The sequence below is a fragment of the Panthera leo genome, chromosome D1 (genome assembly GCF_018350215.1).
Source record: "Panthera leo isolate Ple1 chromosome D1, P.leo_Ple1_pat1.1, whole genome shotgun sequence".
Lineage (NCBI taxonomy): Eukaryota > Metazoa > Chordata > Mammalia > Carnivora > Felidae > Panthera > Panthera leo.
The window spans coordinates 105,339,086-105,359,733 of NC_056688.1; the positions used below are offsets into that span (position 1 = coordinate 105,339,086).

Consider the following 20,648-nt stretch of genomic DNA (forward strand, 5'->3'; position numbering starts at 1 on the left):
TAAGGTTTGAGGTCCTTCTTTTTTACATATTGATACCTAGTTATTCCAACATCATTTATTTTTTTTTTTTTTTTAATTTTTTTTTTTCAACGTTTTTTATTTATTTTTGGGACAGAGAGAGACAGAGCATGAACGGGGGAGGGGCAGAGAGAGAGGGAGACACAGAATCGGAAACAGGCTCCAGGCTCCGAGCCATTAGCCCAGAGCCCAACGCGGGGCTCGAACTCACGGACCGCGAGATCGTGACCTGGCTGAAGTCGGACGCTCAACCGACTGCGCCACCCAGGCGCCCCCCAACATCATTTATTAAAAAGGCTTCTTTTTTCAGCCTTTTTAAGCCTTTTTAAAAGGCTTGCTGTCGTATCTTTGTCAAAAACCACATCTGTAACTGTGAAAACAAACAAAATTATTTGTACATTATTTAAAAAAAAAATTTTTTTTAATTTATTTTTGAGACAGAGAGAGACAGAACACGAGCAGGGGAGGGTCAGAGAGAGAGGAGACACAGAATCCAAAGCAGGTTCCAGGATCTGAACTGTCAGCGCAGAGCCCGACGCGGGGCTCGAACTCACGGAGTGCGAGATCGTGACCTGAGCTAAAGTCGGACGCTTAACCGACTGAGCCACCCAGGCGCCCCTGTACATTATTGAATGTACACACTTAAAAATTTTTTTTTAATGTTTATTTACTTTTGAGAGAGAGACAGAATGCAAGGGGGGAGGGGCAGAGAGAGAGAGAAACAGAATTCGAAGCAGGGTCCAGGCTCTGAGCCGTCAGCACAGAGCCCGACTCGGGGCTCGAACTCATAGACCGTGAGATCATGACCTGAGCCGAAGTTGGACGCTTAACCAGCTGAACCACCCAGGTGCCCCTGAATATACACACTTTTTTTTTAAAAATTTTTTTTTAACGTTTATTTATTTTTGAGACAGAGAGAGACAGAGCATGAACGGGGGAGGGTCAGAGAGAGAGGGAGACACAGAATCGGAAGCAGCCTCCAGGCTCTGAGCCATCAGCCCAGAGCCCGACACGGGGCTCGAACTCATGGACCGCGAGATTGTGACCTGAGCCGAAGTTGGACGCTTAACCGACCGAGCCACCCAGGTGCCTCAGTAATTCTCCTTTTAAACCGTGATGTTAACCAGCTTCGAGAATGCCAACAGCCCATATGTATGTAGGTGGAGAGAGCAGAAGCTTTTAACTGTCTTTTGTGATGCACTTGTTTCTTGGTTTGTCGCATAAAAAATGGCTGTCCACGTCCAGGAGCGTTTGCTGTGGTGACATGTGTGTAAATCCAGCGCCGGAAAGCCCACACTGGCGATCGCCATCGCCTACGAGGCCCGTTGACCACGTGGCAGGAGGGGCACGTGGCCGTGTGGTCGGTGTCCCGGCCAGTGTCAGGGGGACAGCCAAGACCACACGTCTTGTAGCTTTCTCCTGAGACTAACGACAGCGAGATGTAACCGTGTGAGGCGCGCCTCTGGGGCAGCTCACTTCTAGAGAGAGGTGGAGGCTCTCGGGCCATCCCGCTCTACCTGGGGATCAGAGGTGCAGAAAAGCCGAGCCGCTTGGCCAGGGCGGCTCCGCCGGGGACCGGGAGATGTGGCGCGTAAAGCCGGGCAGCCCGGTTCCATGCCGGCCCTCCTCACCCCTCTGCGGTTTTGCCCTCTCGTAAGAACAGGGCTTGGCGTGCTGCCTGTAGTGGCCGTTCCTGTCCCTCGGTCATTTCGGTTTATAAATTGTTAAAAACCTGTGTGCGCCATCGGGGAGTGTCCCCTTTGGGAACTCTACACTGTCCCTTGGGTGCCCGCCGCCTGGATCTTGCTAAGCACCTCCCGGAAGCCACTGTGGGGGGCGCAGCGGCCACAGCACCCCGGTCTCTCTGCCGCCAGGCGGACAGCCCTGTTCAGATCTGTGCTTTAGGTAGAGCACTGTGGCAGGGAAAAGCATTCCAGGCAGAGGGAACTGCATGGGCGAAGGAAGGAGCTGGCAGAGGGCGGGGCATGTTTGGAGAGTCTGGAAACGGCTCTTGTTTGAGGCTGGAAGCACGGGGCACCTGGGCGGTTAGACTATGATAATAAATAAACCTCCAAATCGCAGCAGCTTTAACAAAGCGAGGTTTATTTCTCACTTGGGCCAAGTCCAGCGTGAATGGGGCAGTGTCTGCAGGGGGTGACTGGGTGATCCAGGCCCTGCCCTGTGGTCTCCACACATTGCTGGGGTTAGTGATGAGGCCTGGAAAGGAGGATGGCAGATTTTTAAAAATATATATATATTTATTTTGAGAGAGAGAGAGAGAGAGAGAGAGAGAGAGCGGGGGAGGGGCAGAGAGAGAGAGGGAGACACAGAATCCGAAGCAGGCTCCGGGCTCCGAGCTGTCAGCACAGAGCCCCTCGTGGGGCTCGAACTCATGAACACGAGATCATGACCTGAGCCGAAGTCAGACGCTTAATGGACTGAGCCACCCAGGTGCCCCAACTGTGGTCTTTTCTGAACCCTCAGCCTCGCTGTATGACTTCTGCTATGTGACCTCACCACTGTGACCTCATCACTCCAGCTAAGGAAACTTCTGCCCTTCGAGAAGTTAAGGGCATCTGACAGCACAGCCCTCGTAAAGACAGGGCTGCAGATTTGAAGCCGGATCTCCGTGTATCCAGACCCCCTGCTCTCGACCCCTGCCCCGAGTCTCTTGCTGATCGCTGCCGAGAATATCTTCATCTCATTGGACGACTGGGACTGGGTTCTTATTTTCTGCTCTGTCTCATTTCATCTTTCCCGGGAGTCATGAATTTTTAAATTTTGTGCAAGATCAACCAGTGCACCCAGAGGAGACAGTAAAAGAACAGAACAGGCAGAACCAGAACAGCCATCAAATGAGCACGAGCTGGAGAGAGAATGCTCAGGTCGCCAAGGGAATTGTTGCCTTTTAGGAAAGACAGAGACAGAGAGAGAGCGAGCGAGCGAGCAGACTTAGGCCATCAGACTCGGGCCATTTCAGTTCCTAGTGGTGACTGTGTAGTGAGCAGAATACTCTAGAGCACTTCTTAAAGGGGAGGGTTTCAGGACCCCGTCCCCGGCAGCCCTCCCGTGTCCCCAGGGCAGTTCTCCTTCCTAGGGGCCCCAGTCACAGTGCAGAGAAGCTGGAAACAGGCAAATAGTGGAAGCTGGGGCCCCCTGGCCTGCCGGCTGGCTCTCTGCCTGAACCCAGTCTTTGTACCCACGATCATCACAGCCCCATCTCTCGCTGTGCCCACTGTGTGGGTGCCACGCTGTGCCCCCTTCTTACTGCCCTCGGGTCATTCTCAAAATGGCCCAGGGAACAGCTAGCATCCTGCTGTCACAGAGAGGAAAGTGAGGCCCAAGGACACTGACCTTGACTGAGCTAAGATCTGAGTGCAGGTGGGTGAGGCCCCAAAGTCAGACCTAGTAGCCTCTGATCCCCAGCCTGGGCCATCCTCGGGGCTGCGGAGCCCTTGAGCGGGACGGCCCCCACCAGCCACCCTGCTACCCCCATCCTGTGGACAAGCGGGCCCTGTGGGCTTGGCCATTGCCCCCATCAGCCCTTCCTGCCATGATCCTCTTTATGCCGTGTCTCCAGCTTCAAATTACTCTACACCAGGTCACTGAGATCCCAGTGATCCCACAGTGGGAGGCACCTGGCCTGGGTGGGGTGTGTCAGGTGGGCTCAGAAGCATCCTGATTCAGAAGCAGTGTTCCTGTCGGCAGAATGAGGGCTTTGGGGAGCTCGGTGCCACAGACCCCGTGGCCTCTGTGGCCACATCTCAGGGTCTGGGCCAGGAGACATGGCCAGTAGGGGGTCCAGCTGGTCCCAAAGCGGGAGTGTGGGCGGAGCCGAGGCGGAGCCCCCATCGCCCTCCCCCTGGAACAAGCGGAAGGACCTTGAAAGAGAATGGGCTGGGGTGCTGCTATCACACAGGGGAGGGACTGGAGGAGGAGGTGCGGAGGTAGCTGTCATTTCCACGTCTGTTTGAAGAACGAGTTCTGAGGCCCTGAAGCCAAAGAAACAACACATCTCAAACTTAAGCAAGCAAATCTGTTCTGGCCCAGCGCCCTTCGATTCACAGGCAGCAAGACCAGAGAGGGTGATGAACTAAGGAAAGTCACACAGCACTATTTGTGCCACAGCTGGGCATCAAACCCAAGTTCTGGAAGAGGCTCAGAAAGGAGCAGGGATGCGACCTGGTCTCACCCAAGACATCAGCCTTCCTGCCCCGTCCTCTCCCACCTGAAGGGTTCAGCCCAGGCCTTCCCTGGGGGCAACACTGATCCAATCCCTCCTCCCCCACCACCCCCTGGTTTTAGTGCCAGCCCGAGGCCAGGCAACATTCCCTTTGGGGCCACCCCAGCCTCTAGCACAGGGACTTCGAGAGCCGACTCTTGATTTCAGCTCCGGTCATGATGTCACAGTTCCTGGGGTGGAGCCCACGTCAGGCTTGGGATTCTCTCTCCTTCTCTCTCTGCCCCTTGCCTGCTTGAATGCATGCACGCATGCTCTCTCTCTGTCTCTCTCTCTCAAAAAAAAAAAAAAAAAAATTAAAAAGCTAAAACATTTAAAAATTGTGGTAAAATATACATAACATAAAATTTACCATCACAACCATTTTAAAGTGCACAGTTTAGGGGCGCCTGGGTGGCTCAGTCGGTTGAGTGCCCGAGTTCAGCTCAGGTCGTGATCTCACGGTTCGTGGGGTCGAGCCCCGCGTCAGGCTCTGTGCCGACAGCTCGGGGCCTGGAGCCCGCTTCGGATTCTGTGTCTTCCTCTCTCTCTCTGCCCCTCCCCTGCTCACACTCTGTCAATCTCTCTCTCAAAAAGTAAATACATCATAATATTGCACAACTCTCCCCACCACCCATCTTCAGAACCTTTTCATCTTCACCCTGTCGGTGCAAAGCCCAAAGGCTCGAACTCACAGACTGTGAGATCATGACCGGAGCCGAAATCAAAAGTCGGAGGCTTAACCGACTGAGCCACCCAGGCGCCCCTTAGCACAATTTTTTCAAAAGGAGAACAAAGTCCCCTCTCCCTGCCACCCCCAGCCCCCTGCTCCGCTGCACCCCGGAGCCCTGCTTCCCACTTCTCAGTCATCGTGGCCAATTTGGATGATTTTAAGCCTTTCTTCTGTAGATTTTCACCCTGAGGCATCTAGCACAGGCCAAGGAGCTGAGTGAGAGAGAGGGCAGGGGAGGCACGCGTCTCAGAAGAGAAAAACCATCATCAAACCTGAAAACCCATTTTCAGATTTTGACAACAGCTTGGAGAACCTTCTAGTTCAACCCATGAGGCAAGAGCAAAGCAGCCGCCAGCATGCCCCTCAGAGCCAGGCTGTCTGGATTCAAACAGTAACTCTTCCCCCATTAGCTGTGTGACCCCGGACAAGTCACACAGGTTCTCTGGGCCTCAGTTTCTTCATTTATAAAGTGCAGGTGCTGATGCTATCACTCCCACCCAGGAGCACATCTCACCGTGGCGGGGTTCGAATGTGTTCATACATGCGAGGCACTTAGAACACTGCCTGGTACCAAATAAAGCCCGAAAGAGAGTTTGCTATTATTGTCATCCAGATTCAGGTGAATTCAAACTTGAATGCCTTCTGGGATGGAGAACTCACTCCCCACCAGGACTACCTGTTCCCCCATTAGAAGGTTGGGTGTGTCAGGAAGTTTTTCCCTCCTTGAACTTCTCCTCCTGATAAAAGCCCTGGTCCTGCCCTCTGAGACCTGTCATAAAGACACACGTCAATCCGGGGCGCCTGGGTGGCTCAGTCAGTTAAGCGCCCAACTCTTGATTTCTGCTCAGGTCATGATCTCATGGTTCATGAGATCGAGACCCGCGTCGGGCTCTGTGCTGACAGTGCGGACCCCGCTTGGGCTTCTCTCTCTCCCTCTCTCTGTCCCTCCCCCCTCTCGAGTGCTCTCTCTGTCTCTCAAAATAAATAAACTTAAAAAAAAAGACACATGTCAATCAAAGACAAATGACACCTGCTTGGTGCTGTGCTGCCTCGTTCGCCTGAGTTGATCTTCCTTTGGGGACCCAAAGCCCATGCAGCCCAGAGCGCAGTGTGCAGATGTCTGTCCCCATTCAGGGCCTTCCCCTCATTGGTCCCAGCTAAGGAGTTCCGTGTTCCAGGGCCCCAAAATGTCCTCTAACTGGTTCCTGAGCCTCAACCTTCCAGGCTTCAGAGGGGAGGCAGCTGCTGGTGTCCAGGGCCAACCCCAGTGTGTCTGTAGCTCTGCCTCCTCGAAGGAGGGAAACAGGGCTGAATCTTGCTGCTCAGGACCAGGCAGGCCTAGAAAGGAGAAAGAGGTGGCCCATCTGGCCGGGGCGGTCTGTCCCTTTGGGAGATCACAGAGCTCAGCCAAATGGTGTGAGAGCCCACTGCTATAGTCCCAGCACCTGACAGAGAATTTCCAGCACATTCTAGCCGGCTTGGTGTGGATTCTGGGATCTAAGCTGGCTCTACGCCTTCCTGCCTATAAAGTGGGGATAATAATAACAGTTCCTGTCTTCTGGGGCCGGACTGAAGAGTGAAGAGACAACCCAGCTCTCCACCTGCACAGAAAATGCTCGATAAATGGGAACAGCATTGGGAAGATGGGCTGAGGCGGGCCCTGGATTTTTCCCACTTTAAATCTGGAAGGATCCTTTAGTCCGTTGCTTCCTCTTACAGATAGAAAGATGAAGGCGTGGGGTGCCTGAGTGCCTCAGTTTCTTAAAGCGGTGAACACTTGATTTCGGCTGTGGTTGTGATCTCGTGGTTGGTGGGATCGAGCCCTGCGTGGGGCTCTGCGCTGAAAGGGGGGAGCCTCCTTGGGACGCGCTCTCTCTCTCTTTCTCTCTCTGCCCCTCCCCTGCGCATACTCTCTCTCTGTCTCTCAAAATAAATAAAGAAACTTAAAAAAGAAAAGAAAAGAAATACGGAGGACGCCCGCTGAGAGGTCCGAAAGTCACACAGCAATTCGGTTACCACTGGGGAGCGGCACCTGGTAAACTGCCCGGAGGTTCCTGCTCCTTCTAGGCTCCGGCCCTTGCCCTCCCCGAGCGCTCCTTGCCAGGTCGGCCCCGTCTGTTCTGGAGGGCAGGGGAGGCAGGGTGGTGTGTGGCCGGGGCGATGGGGGCCCTGCACCCTCCTCAGGGCGCTCCAGGAGCCCCCCAGCCCTATGAAGGCGGCACCTGCTGCACATCTTGCAGTTCCCTCTGGCAGCCGCTGGGTGTCGCCACACAGCAAAGAAACAAAAACAAAAACAAAAAAACAGGTCGCGGGCGCCCAGACCTAAGGGGAGTTGGGTCTGGGAGCAGACACCTCCCTGAATTCCTCCGCATCCTCTGTGGGCTCCAGCCCGGGCTGTCTCCGGCAGCTCTAGAGTTTCCCTCGCAGCGCTCCCGACTATTTCAAACCTCTCGCCACCTCCTCTGCCCCCGCCAGCTTCTAAAAGGAAAACCTGGCACAGCCTCTCCTGCCCGAGTGCTTCCTCCCCACACAGTGCTCCGGCCACCAGGGACCCATCGCGGCTCCGAGCATGCCAGTGCTACCCACCCTCGCCCTCGCAGGGCCATCCAGGTGGCGAGCCCTCCCTCCTCTCCACCTACCGCCTGCTAGACACTGCGCCTAGAGTATCTCAAGTGCTTTACAATGTACCACAACCCCATAGGCAGGTACCATTTTCCAGAAGGGGAAACTGAGGCACAAGTAGCACGCATGGAATCTTAGTTATGTGGTAGAGCCAAGGGCTTATGCCATCAGGCTTCAGGGTCCGAGCTCTTCCTTGTAACCACTTTTCTATGCACACTTTGGGGAGGGCCACTGCATCCCTCCATCCTGACGACGCATGGCGGTCTTACTCTCCTTTGTGGTTCGTGGGTGGAGCTCACCCGAGCCTCCACCATCAGACTGGGAGAGCAGGGCTGTGCGCTTTCGCTTCTGGCCTCGCAGCTTCTGATCCCTGAACAGAGTTGTTCCTCTGGTGGGTCTCCCCTTGGCCCTGGGGCACCTCTGGGTCCAGGGCCTCTCTGTGGGGGTCAGGTGTGGTCACAAGCTGGCAGGTCCAGTCACTTGAGGCTGAGGGCAGCCAGGGCACCTCCTGGGTGGGGCGGCCCCCTTTCCCTCGGCATTGTCTTCATTCACACCTCGTTTTCCCCTAGCTGTCGGGGTGTTCTAGAGCCAACGCACCCCAGCTCGTGAGAGAGCAGAAGGCAAAACCTCCAGGAAATTTGTGAGCTGATTGCTGAACTCGGCCACTGTTAAAAAATCCAATGATAGAAACTTACAATCGAATCAATTACATTAAAAACAAAGCAATACATATTCGACGTCATCCCCTCCTTATTACGTTCCTTCATTTGTCTGCCATTTGTGGTCTGGAGGCTACTTCGGTCTACTGGCTCTGGATGTGCAAGGCCTGTATAGTGGGGGCTGTGTAGGGGGTTGAGTATGACTTCCCATTTCCCTGCTTGGTGACATTGCTCTGGCAGTTTGAAAGCAGAAATGGGCAAATGCTACACATCAGGGCTCCCCACCCCCCAGCACACCCCCAGAAATCAAGTTGTTAAACATTTGCAAGCCTGAAAGCACCTGTGGGGCAGATGGGTCGGCCCAGAGGGAGCAGGGACTTCAGAGTTGGCTGACGCCCGTCTTAATCCTTCGCCAACTCTGAGGCCTGGGCAATGTCCCTGGGCCTCACCTTTCCCATCTGCAAAATAGGCTGAGGGGGGCCTGGGTGGCTCAGTTGGTTAAGCGTCCAACTTCAGCTCAGGTCATGATCTCACAGTTTGTGATTTCGAGCCCCGCGTTGGGCTCTGTGCTGATGGCTCAGAGCCTGGAGCCCGCTTTGGACTCTGTGTCTCCCTCCCTCTCCTCCGCTCATTCTCTCTCTTTCTCTGTGTCTCTCAAAAAATAAACCTTTAAAAATAGGCTGAGAATAGCAGCTTTGAAAAATTGAGCATCAACTGTCTTCCGGGAGCTGAATACATTAAGAGGATGGGCACCTCACTAAAGGTGACACGTCCGGTTTGAGCTCCACTCTCAGGGGCTGTGGCCTATTGGCCCTGTGATCGTGGTGCCCAGTTCACAGGGTGGTTTGGGGGGGGATTATCTGAGGTGACGTGTGTAAAAGAGCTTGGCACCGATCTGGCTCAAGTAATTCCCCGAGAGGCTTACGGGTGGGATCTGGACCCGCCCACGTTCGAGTCTCAATTCTTGGGTTCCCGAGATCTCTGGCCAGTCCAGGCACTGCTGTCTCGGCCTCATATTCCCCACGTGAAAAGAGGGATAATAATAGCTACCTTGAAGAGCCACTCAGAGCACTGGAGATAAAGGATGTAAAGCATCTGCCGAGGAGTGCATACCCAATAAGCGTGAGTGGTTGTTTGAGATTATCTTTAATTTCTTGTCACTCAGACAGCAACTCTGCCCAGCTCTGCCCAGGGAAGCCGGGGGTGGGGGGTGGGGACCAAAGGAGGCAGGACCTTGCCTGGGCAGCACCCCCCACCCCCCATCCTGGCCAGGTCAGCCTCTCAGTGGGCCCGGGGCTCTAGAAGGGCTTCCGAGGCGTGGGGACGCTGTTGCTAGGCACCGGTTGCTAGGCAACACACTGTTTCTCCTGGCCTGGCCACCTCCCAGAGGGCCTGGGCTTCTCTGGAGCAGCTTCTGCCTCCCGAAGCCTCTCTCGCCAGACCTCAGAGCCACAGCAGAGGGCAGGTGAGGGTGGGGCCAGCTGTGGTTGGGCCCCAGGAGGGCTGAGCCAACTAACTTCCTCCAGCAAGGCCCAGGAGCTGGGGGAGAGATGAGCCCGGGGCTGGGAGTGAGCTCTGGAGCCTGGGTGGCCAGGAATCCCCAGGTGGGAGGGTGTCTGTCCATTCAGTCCGCAGAGGAGGCCATGAGGGGATTGAGATCAGGAGCTGGCAGTCGGCCACTTATTATGAGCGAATTCTTCATCTTCTGGAAGCTCGGTTTCCCGGCTATACCCTGGGGAGATGACAACAAGGTGTGAGGAAGGCGAAGCGAGTGCATACGAGTGAAGGGTTGACAACGAGGACTCTTTTCTTTGGGGTGCGGGTGTCGGTGGAGAGGGACAGGCCGAAGGGGAAGGCACTGGCTGGGTGGGGTTCGAGCTTCACCTCCATGGTCTCCGCAGTCCGGGCCTGAGCCAGGCTCGGGGCCTTTGGGCTGCTGACCTGATGGGGCTCCTTGTGTGTCCTTCCTAGGTGCCCCCCCCTCGGGGCCCTGCCCCACAGCATCATGATGGGGAAACTCCCCTTGGGGGTTGTGTCCCCTTACGTAAAGATGAGTTCAGGAGGCTGCACGGATCCCCTGAAATTCTACGCCACCACCTACTGCACAGCCTATGGTGAGGACCCCTTTGGGCAGAGGCCCCCCCACCCCCCCTTCCCGGACCCGAGGCAGGATGGGAGGAGGCCCTCCCACTGGGAGAGGAGCAGCCTGTCCGGCCTGTCACCACTCGGAGCGACTCCAGCACGCCGAGGTCCCCCAAGGAACCTCCCAAGGACTGTGAGCCTCCCAAGGACTGTGTCCACACCTGTACTGTTGGGCTGGCTTTGCCCTGCTGTCCCCGTCTCCCTCCCCCCCCCATTCCATCCTGTGATTCTGCCACACTGACCTTGTCCCCACCTCGTCGTTTCTATTTCCTGCTGCCACGGTCTCAAAGGGCCAAGCTTTCATGGCTCCTGTCACACTTGTTCCAGCCCCTGGCTCTATGCCTTCTCCATCCCAAGGGGCCTGGGCCCCTGTGTGTGTGTGTGTGTGTGTGTGTGTGTGTGTGTAGGGGGGGGTTGCTGGGAGGCCCTGCTCACTGCTTTTCCACTCCGCTGACCCTTGGTCCTGTCTTCTCGCTCCCCCTCTGACAGGTCAGGAGGAGTTCAGGCCCCGCATGGGCAGTCACGAAGGCATAGGCTACAAATCAAATTACCGTCCTGTGGTCTCATACCAGGCCAATCTCGATGCCCTGGACAACCCGGCCATGGGGCACGGTCCGTACAATCCCTTCTCACCCCCTGCTCCGCTGAGCCTTAGCTCTCAGGGCCATCGAAGCTCATCAGACCCACTGTAAGCTCCGTGCGCAGACGCCCTGACCCTTGCCCGGCCTAGGTCTGGGAGCCTGGGGCACTCGGGGCGCGGCGCCCGGCCTGGGGCCCAAAGGCAGGTGGACTCCTGCGGGAGGTTCGAGGGGAGTGGGAAGCTTCTAGAGATAAGCACAGCAGCCTCCACGTGGCCCTGGTGGTAATCGCTCCCGCTCCCGCCCCACCCTCAGGGAACAAGTCCGCCCCAATTTCCAGTCAGTGACCAGTCAGAGTTACCGCCCCCTGGAGGTGCCTGATGGCACATACCCGCTGCCCTGGAACGTACACCAGACCAGCTCTGGCTATTCTCGGGAGAAGCCCAGCGAGGCGACCCCCACTAAAGAGGTCAGTGCTGGGCTAGGGGCAACCCCCGGTGGGGGGGAGAGGGGGAGCCCAAGGCTGGGGTAGAGGAAGAGCCGAAGGGAAGAAAGGGTGAGGATCCCTCCGGCAGGGCGAACTGCACCACCAAGGGTTGGTCAAGGCTGAGATGACTGGGCACAGGGGAGCCACATGGGGGCTGGGAGTCGAATCACCTTTACCACCTTCATTCATTCAACCAGATTGTTCTGAACGTCTCTTCTATATATGAAGGTGCAAGTGCTGGGGGGGAAAAAGGCAGGGGGTGCAGCAGAAGTGAAGGGGTTGCAACAGCAAAGCAGGAGGGTCGGAAAAGAGCTTGCTATGGGGACGTGAGTCAAAGAGTCAAGGGAGGTTAGTGTGCCTCTAAATGCAGCGCTGTGAGAGAGAGAGAGTTCCAGGCAGCGCAGACAGCACGTGCAAAGGCCCTGCGGTGCGAGTGTGTGATGTGACAAAGAACAGCAGGGAGGCAGATGGCTGCAGCCAAGTGAGGAGCCGAGGTCCTCGCGGGTGGCTGTCAGGCCATGGGATTCTACTCCCAGTGCAGTGGGAAGATTGCAGGGCTCTGAACAAAGGAGGGACGTGACCCAACTTCATTATAAAGGGGCCCCTCGGGCTACAGATGCTCCATAGGGGTCAAGGGCAGAATCAGAGTCGAGAAGTGACTGCCATCGCCTCACCTGGAGAGTGACTGGCCGCTTCTCCTTCCCAGGTCAGGAAGGTCCATTTCAACACCCAGGACTATGGGCCGCAGGCCATCATAGGGCTGGAACCCAGGGACATGCCCCTGCTCCACCAGCAGCAGGGCAAGGGCTCGCTGGAGTGGGAGAACTCCCGGCATGTGAGTGGGCAGCCCCCAGTAAGGGCTGTGCCCTGGGCAGAGGGGCCAGACCCACCCGCTTCCCCTCCCGGAGACATGTACCTGCTCTGACTCACCCTGAAAGCCAGCTAAATAAAGGTGGACTCAGCATACCTAGAAACAGTGGGGAGAGCCAAGGTCATTTGTTATTTCCCAGACTGCATCAGAGCGGTCCTCCCAGGCTTCCTTACTCGTGTCTTGGGATTTAACCCCAGGGGCCCCTTCCCTCCCCTCTCCCATGCAGACCTGTTCAGCCTTGGGCGGTTAATTGTGAAGTAAGCACCCATTTTTCTTCCCTCAGCCTCTCTCCTTGCTTTGGGCCCCCTCCTAGTCTGGGTCCCAGGGCTCTGGGCCCCCTGTTCATTCCTGGGAGTCCAGTGTGGGATGTCACAGTTGGCACTGCCACAGGGGAACCGTGTTCTCATGGTGGAATTTATGGGGCTCGGATGCCCCATCCTGATTTGGGTCAGGAGCGCTGTGCTGGCCCTCCCTGCTCAGAACAGGCCACACAGGTCTACTCAGAGCACAGATAACTGAAGAGCCACCACTGCCACCAGCCGCCTCGTGGGCCCTGTTCTCTTTTACATCCCCCCCCGGCTCACCTTCTGTGTTCCAGGGCCCGTGCTTCATGACTTCTGAGTACAATTCCAAGTATCTCAAGGAGACTTCAAACCAGCCAGGTAGGCACACTTCTGAGCTCACGCCTCTCTCCCACTATATTACCCTACACCTGAGCCCTAGGAGAGACGCCAGGGGACCCGGATGAGCTGGCACAGGACAAAGAAGGCACCAGCGGGAGAAAAAAGGACACACAGGCAGCTAGGGGGAGACGTGCCTTAGTGCCAATCCCCCAAGGACACCTCACTCGCTTAGGAGGGCTGTTGAACCTGACCATAGCCGCCTCCTGGCCCATCAGCCCTGCCCTTCCTTCTCCTCTTCTCCTCTCCCCTCTCGCTGTCTATCTTGGACTCTGAAGTCTTCCAGATGCCCACGATCCTGTAGCTTGGGCCTCCAGACCCTTGGAGCCAGCTCTGTGCCCGCTGGCTGGGACACTGAGCCTCTGGAGGCCATGTGGGCAGGGCCAGGTGGCTGGAGTGGGGCTGGGGACAGCACAGGGGGGATGTCTTTTGCAGATCTCTTGCAGAAGATATCAATTGGCTCCAAGGAGGAGACTGGCTTCACCGAAGAGTCTACCAAGAACCCCATTGGCTTCCAGCCACCCTCCCAGACCGTCCCTGGGGACCCGGTAAGTCAGGCTGCTGCCCACTAGGACCTCAGGGTGACTTCTAGCTTCTTTAAAAGTGTGAGTTGGGGCGCCTGGGTGGCTCAGTCGGTTAAGCGTCCGACTTCAGCTCAGGTCACGATCTCACGGTCCATGAGTTCGAGCCCCGTGTCGGGCTCTGGGCTGATGGCCCAGAGCCTGGAGCCTGCTTCCGATTCTGTGTCTCCCTCTCTCTCTGCTCCTCCCCTGTTCATGCTCTGTCTCTCTCTGTCTCAAAAATAAATAAACGTTAAAAAAAATTTTAAAAAAATTAAAAAAAATAAAAGTGTGAGCTGCGGAACCCTTTGTTCAAACACAAGATGAACGAGTGTGGGTAAAAACCACCGCTTTGGTCCAGCCCCCCCACAGCCCCATTTTATGGATGAGGAGACTGAGGTCCAAAGAGGAGAAGGGGCAGAGAGCCAATGTTTGGACAAGAGTTCAGACCAGAGCCCTGGCCTGCTGATTCCCGTTCAGCATTGTTCTCCCCAAACTCTTCCCTTTCCTCAGTTGCCCCAATGATACCCACTTGTGAGCCCTCCCCTGCACGCAGGACAAGGGGCCGCTGCTTATGTTCCTCTGGGGGCCTCTTTCCAGGTCCTCCACCCTGGCCGGAACGTCACCAGGTCCGACTTTCTCCCCATGACCCACATTCGTGTAAGCTGAGCTGGTGGGGGTGAGGGCTGTCTGACCCACAGCCTGGGGTCCTTCTGTGGGGCCATTAGGACACTACCTGGAAGGGTGTGGGGGGAGCAGGCACGCCGTGGTGCCAGTGGCTGCATTCCTGCCACAGGGGGATGAGTTCCTGCCTGTGCTGGCCAGAGGCTCCGAGCGGGAAACAGGCTACAGCCGAGTGAATGAGAGGTTGCTGAACCCCAGAGTGAGTGGCCTTCTGCGGGGGGTGGGGTGCTCCCTCAGAGCAGGAGCACTCTACGGGAGGAGACAGGGAGGTCTCTTGGGCGCAGTGGCATTTGGGCACTAAAGAATGGGAAGAATCGGGATGTTTTGGACGTGCTGGTGGAGGAGTAAAGGCCTAGGAAGCTGGAAAGTGAGGCGTGTCTTTGTTTTTGTTTTTGTTTATTTTGAAAGAGAGAGAGAGAGAGGAACAGAGGGGGGAGAGAGGGAGAGCATGAGCAGGGGAGAAGCAGAGACAGAGAGAGAGAGAATCCCAAGCAGGCTCCGCACTACCAGTGCAGAGCCCGACGCAAGGCTCGAACTCATGGCTCGTGAGCCGAAACCAAGAGTCGGACGTTCAACCGACTGAGCCACCCAGGCATCCCGAGGGGTGTCTTTCAAACCAGGAATTTGGTTTGTCTGGAGGGGGAAGGGCGAGGCCCCAGGGCCACATCTGCCTACGCTCCCTCTATCCTTGCTGCCTCGCCCTGGCCACCCGGCCACCTTTCTTGTGTCTCTGTCCTCTGCAGGTGCCCCCACCCGGCCTACGGCCTAGCAGCGTGAGCCACGGGCAATTCCAGCCCCCCCAGCGGGTGCAACAGACCAACGTTGCCCTGCTTGGCAGGGAGACTGTGGGAAACAAGGTGAGGCCGGGGTGCCCAGCCCCACTCCCGAATCTCCACCCCGTCCCGGCCTGACACGTCCCCTCTATACCTCTTGTGCAGGAGCCCACAGGGTTCAGCCTTAACAACCCCAGCTACATCCGGAGCCCCTATGACCCAGACATGGATAATCAGTACCTGACCACCTACAACCAAGGGTAAGCCCCCCTTCCCCGTGCAAATCGACGGCCGTGACGCTGACGTGCGGTTTGTAGACAGACACTGAGACAAGTCACGAGCTCACAAGTCTGTGAGGTAGACCAACACTGAATCAATGTGGGTTCCCCCAGAAGCAGCCCCGGAGCCAAGGATTTGAGTGCCAGCCTCTTACTGGGGAGCGTGGGGGAGTGGGAAAGTGGTATGGGGAGAGGAAGGCAGCCCCGAGCGAGTGTGGTATCAGCCAGATATCCCGCGGGAAGACTCCAGAAAACGGTGCAAACACACAACCCGGGATCATCCCAGCCAAGCGGGGAGAGAGCTAGGGGGCTGATACCTCCACACCCATCGGTCGTTAGTTAAGGGCTGTCCCCAGGGACCATACTAAGAATCCCCGGTACCTCCTTGCTCAGGCAAAGGGAGCTGTAGCAGCCTCTGGGACGCCTTCCTCTGCACTTCTCTCTGATGCAATGCAGGCCATCGATGCCCAGGCTGGTGGGCGGGGGGAGAACAAGGGGGCTCAAGGGGGCCCGGGTGGGACAATATCCCATCTGCTAAGATCCTACATCCAGTCCATGGCAGGCGGGCTCTGTGCTCCCCAGAAAGTAAGCTCTGTGCTAAGCATCAGGGAGGGCTTCCAGGAGGAAGTGGCCCTAGAGCCGTTGGGAAGGGCTCCTGGGGCCAGGACTGGATGGGGAGGGCATTACAGGGGTGGGATCAAGGAGGTGTAATTCTCTGGACAAAAGCCTCCTAGCACAACATCTGCCCTCTGTGTGTCCGCCTGTGTCCACACTGCCCCCCAATTCCTTGGTCTCCCAAGATGCCTCCCATCCTCGGGCTAACTCCCCTCTTTGGGATGTGGACTTTGAAGCTCAGAGGGGGGAAGTGACGCCGGAGCCACACGGCAGAGCCGAGATCTGTTCCAGGTCCCACGGAGGGCGAGGGGGAGGGGCTGAGACTCACTCTGGGTTTTGGGGGACAACAGTGTCCCTGCAAATGCCCTCGTCCTGTAGCTGCTCTGGCAGAACCTCTGCCCCAGCCAGCTCTGTGGGGTCCTTCTCCCACACCCCCCCTCGGCTTTCCTGAGCTCCTGCCCGTTGTCAGGCACGCTGCCCTTCCCCAGGGGTGGTAACCACTGATTTTCCCACTTACCTGTCTGCACCCCTACTTTGTAAGCCCCAGGGCGGGGCCCACATCATACTCCGGGCACTTTCAGAGCCTGGCCCAGTTCTCAGTGAATAGTAGCAAAACGGAAACCAAGTGGATCCCCTGGAGAGAAACGAAGGAGGGGGTCTCCACTCCCCACCCCTGAGGTGTTCACAGGCCGGGGAGGGAGGTGCACTTAAAGGGTCCTTTACGTTCCCAAGTGCTGGCTCGGCATGGGGGGCTGCACAAAGGAGGGCCATCCAGCTCACGGCAGAGCCAGCGTCCCCCATGCGGGCAGGGGCTCAGGGAGTGCCCGGCAGAGGGCACAGCGTGGGCAAAGGTAAAGAAGCTGGAGGGATCGGAGGCAGTCTGCCCTGCTGGATTCAAGATTCCCATCCCGGAAGGGCAGAGAGGCCGCAGAGGTGGGCAGAGGCCGACTTATAGCCAAGAACCCCCTCCCTGTGCTGCAGGTACTTTGAGAACATCCCTAAGGGTCTGGACCGAGAAGGCTGGACCCGAGGTGGCATCCAGCCCCAGAAGCCTGGAGGCTACGCCCTCAACCAGCCGGTCACCCGCATGGAGGCCACCCCCACCCCCACGGAGAGCCTACGGCGCCTGCACCCCCACGTGGGAAGGTAGCTGGCCCTCTCTCCCCCGCTTTGCCCTTTGCCGAATCCAGGCCTTTCCCCAGCTTCTGCCCTCCCTCACTCCCTCCCTCCATCCGTCTGTCTGTCTGAGAGGCCCCTTTCCTCTCTCAGGTTTGTTCACTGCTTTTCCTGCTACCCCCCTCTCCCCAGCGACCCCTCCCTCTGTGGGGGCTGCCCTCCACCCTCCCTGTTCCCATCCCCATCCCCGAGGCCAGCACCTGCTCCCTGCCTGGCTGCGTGGGGGGTGGGGACAAAGCTGAATGGACTGTGGTTCAGCCTCACTCTGACTCCTTTCGGCTCAGGTCAGTTTCCCCCAAATTACATTTGTAAGACAGTGGCCCAGAGTTGGCGGGCAAAAGAGCGTTTGTGGCTTGGCCAACCGGGCTGAAGGCTGCCCCAGGGGAGCGGCAGGCAGAGCAGAAGGTCCCACCCGGCCCCGCTCCCCCTCCCCTGCAGAACCCTGATCGCGGAGGACCCCTTCTACCGAGCTGTGCCTCCCAGCAGCCACTTTGCCACATCCAGCTGAGCCTGAGTCTGGGTAAGGGGCTCCCCTGCGGGGCCGGCCCCACTTCCCCTGCCCTGGGACAAGCAAGCCCTGATGGAGACCCTGTCCCAGAGTGGGGGGGGGGGTGGGAGACTGGGGACCTCTCAAGGTGGAGGAGTGCCCAGAGCCACCCTGCAGCCCCTCAGGGGGCATCTCCGCTCCCCACAGGTTTGCCAACCCAGCTGGACAGGAGCGGATTCCCATCCCTTCCCCTGCTGGGACTCTCCTGGCTACTTTCCTAATGAAATAAAGAGCCTTGAAGCGGGTCAGCACGTCTAGTCCCTGCCAGGGGAGCTGGGGAAGGATTGGGGAGGGCGCGGCCAGAGTGTTGCAGTTGGGTGGCCGGGGCGGCGGCGGGGAGGGGGGCGTGCTGGGCGGCAGGGCCAACTCTGGAGTCAGGGAGGTCGTGTTGGACTCACTGTGATGCTATGGACCCAGACACAGTTTCCTCTTCGGTCAAGGGGTCTCCTACAGCCTGTGCTGAGGGCTCAGTCAGTGTTGGGGGCGGGGGGGAGGAAGCCCCAGGAGGGAGCAGGTGGGACAGAGTAGGGGGAGGCAGAGGGGGGACAGAGACGGGTCTAGGAAGAATATGTTTATAAAATGGGGCAGGGGAATCTGAGCAGCACTTCCAGCGTCCTTCTGAGTCCCACACTGGTTGGTTTAAAAGAGAAGGGAGGACCGAGGGGAAGGCAGTCATAGAGATCTCTCCCCAGAGACGGATGGAGAGAGGGCTGCAACTGGATGGACACCTGGACAGTGACACAGGAAGGAGTGGAGGCTGGTTGAAAAACCTGGTGCCTCGGGGCAGCCCTTTTGTGAGAATTAAAACGAGTGTCCCCCACCCCCCGCTCCGCCCACCGCTCCTCAAGAGGGAACTTCTCTTGGGAAGTAAACGCCTTCCTTCCTCCAGAAGCGGTAGCCTAACACCGGGGCCGGCCAGGCAGAACCTGGGCTGCCTCTCAGTGCCTGTCCCCTCCGCCAGGTGCATTTGCACAGTGCACAACTACACAACTGTATGCTGTGGCCCCACCAGCGCCATCTCCTCCTTATATTAAGGGAACTCTGGCCCCAGAAAGAGTGCACGAGTGGCTTGAGGTCCCCGGGGTAGAGAGGCAGCAGCAGCCCCAGGCTTGGCTGTCCCCTGCACCTTTCAGGCTGGCCTGCGTGCAGAGGGGCAGACTCAGTGGTCTAGCAGCTGCCCCCTCCCCCACCCCTCAGTGGGTATCTGTGAGCCGCACTGCTGGCCCCCCCAGGCCTGGGTGTACCAGCAGTCTTGAGTGGCAGGCCCCGGGGGGCTGTCCTCACTCGGCCTGGCTGGGGCTCCATGTGGGATGTGGGTGGCTCCAGCTGGCTCCAGCACTGGAGGAGGGGACTGGGGACACAGAGTCTCTCAGCTACAAACCCAGCCAGACTCAGGACCCAGTGACAGCCGCCCAGACTGTGGGTGCGTCCTGCGGGTCCATGGCCTCCGGTACCGGGGGCAAGTTACCAAATCAGGGGTTGGCCAACTGGGCTGGGTGTCCGTTGTGGCCTGGCCACGGTGAGGTCGGGGGTGGGAAAGAGATCAACCAGCCCCTCCAGCCCACGGTCTCACACACACACACACACACACACACACACACACCCTGCTTCACATCTCCATTTCTTTCTTCCCCTCCAGTGTCCTTTTACAGCTCAGGTTTCCTGCTCACCCCTCCTCTGTCTGACTCAGTAAAGGGATATGGTGTCGGGGACATTGGAGACTGATGACGCGCTCTCTCCATGGCCTCCCCCTCCCATTGTCCGGCACCCAGTTTCCAGGCCATGTGAGCTGGGGCCACCCCACGCTGTTTCCTGAGCTGGGAGCTAAGGACTCCACCCCAGAGAGGGGGCTGAGCAGCGCCCCTCTGCTCCCCTTAGCTCCTGCCTTTGCCCCCTGTGGCTTCTCTCCAGGAGCCCCATCCTGACCTCTCCATTTGGATCCTGGACCCCAGCCCAAGAGGCTGCGTGAGGGCGGGGTGACCCAGGGCATGCGGTGGCAGAAAGCGGGTGCAAGAGGACCCAACGCCTAGCCTAGATGTTTCCGGAAGTCCTGCCCGGTACAGGGCACGGATGTCCCCATCTTCTAGATGAGGAGACAGACACAGAGGCGGCGCCATCGGCCACGGGTCGCGCAGCAGCAAGGTCTGTGGGTGGGGGCCTGCTGGTAAGTGCGGGAGGGGGGAGCCCGGACTGGCAGCAGCCTGGTGGGGGTGTGAGTTGCCTCGGAATCACACACGCCTTCCTGGCCTCTGCCCACCCCGCTAGGTTTCTCAGAGCAGGCCCCGTGGGGGAGGGTGTGTGAGCCGGACCGTGAATTAAACGGGCAGCACGGCCAGTTGTGGGCGCTGTAAGGGGCAAGGCCGTGGGCAAGGACACAGTGCAGGGGCCAGCTCAAGGCTAGGGAGCCCTTCTTTGACCTCCTCCTCAATGATGGGGCTCAACAAAGCCACAGAGGACGTCTGTCTTGTTCACAGTGGGGACTCCAAAGCCCAGGACAGTGCCTGGCACATTTGCAGGTGTTCAGGAAGTATTAGAGAATGAATGAATGAATGAATGAACGACCGAGTGAATGAACACTGCCTGTCAGCAGAGCACCAGATTTGAGCTTCTGGGTGTCACTTGCCCTAGTCCCAGGATGTCAGTCATCCAGGCTTCCTGTGTATGTACAGGCCAGCAGCTGAGACCCTGCTGTGCCTACCCCCCACCCCTTGCACAGATGCCACAGCTGTGACCTCGCAGGACCTCTGAGTTTTAAGGCTCCGGGCCGCCTCTTCTCTTTGTATGTGCCCCCTTGCCCTCCCCTCAACCGTGCCCACCCTCTGACCAACCCCAACCAAACTCCCCTGTCCTGTCCTGAGGGCCTCACATTCTAATCTTGACCCCCCCTGCGCCCCCCCCCCCCCGCCACTGGCCCCAAGACCAGGATTGGGTCGGTGCAAACCTCTCTGTGTCCCCAGGGGAGGAGGGGTAGTTACTTTCCCCGCCGTGGCCACTCAGGTTACTGAA

General features: G+C 57.9%; 1 protein-coding gene across 3 annotated transcripts; it reads left to right on the top strand.

Moving 5' to 3' along the window:
* Positions 1–9,620: 9,620 nt before the first annotated feature.
* PPP1R32 (protein phosphatase 1 regulatory subunit 32) lies at positions 9,621–17,887 on the top strand. Of its 3 annotated transcripts, none has more exons than XM_042906678.1 (14): positions 9,622–9,716; positions 10,223–10,365; positions 10,883–11,081; positions 11,287–11,440; positions 12,165–12,293; positions 12,928–12,991; positions 13,445–13,557; positions 14,170–14,229; positions 14,366–14,452; positions 14,997–15,110; positions 15,192–15,286; positions 16,901–17,065; positions 17,534–17,615; positions 17,760–17,887. In XM_042906678.1, exons 2-13 carry the CDS (start codon positions 10,257–10,259, stop codon positions 17,601–17,603), a joined length of 1,359 nt encoding a protein of 452 aa, XP_042762612.1. In that variant the 5' UTR covers positions 9,622–9,716; positions 10,223–10,256; the 3' UTR covers positions 17,604–17,615; positions 17,760–17,887. The 3 variants fall into 3 exon arrangements, with proteins under 3 accessions (XP_042762613.1, XP_042762612.1, XP_042762611.1); XM_042906677.1 differs by having other exon boundaries at positions 17,790–17,887; XM_042906679.1 differs by lacking the exon at positions 14,366–14,452 and having other exon boundaries at positions 9,621–9,716; positions 17,790–17,887.
* Positions 17,888–20,648: the final 2,761 nt, after the last annotated feature.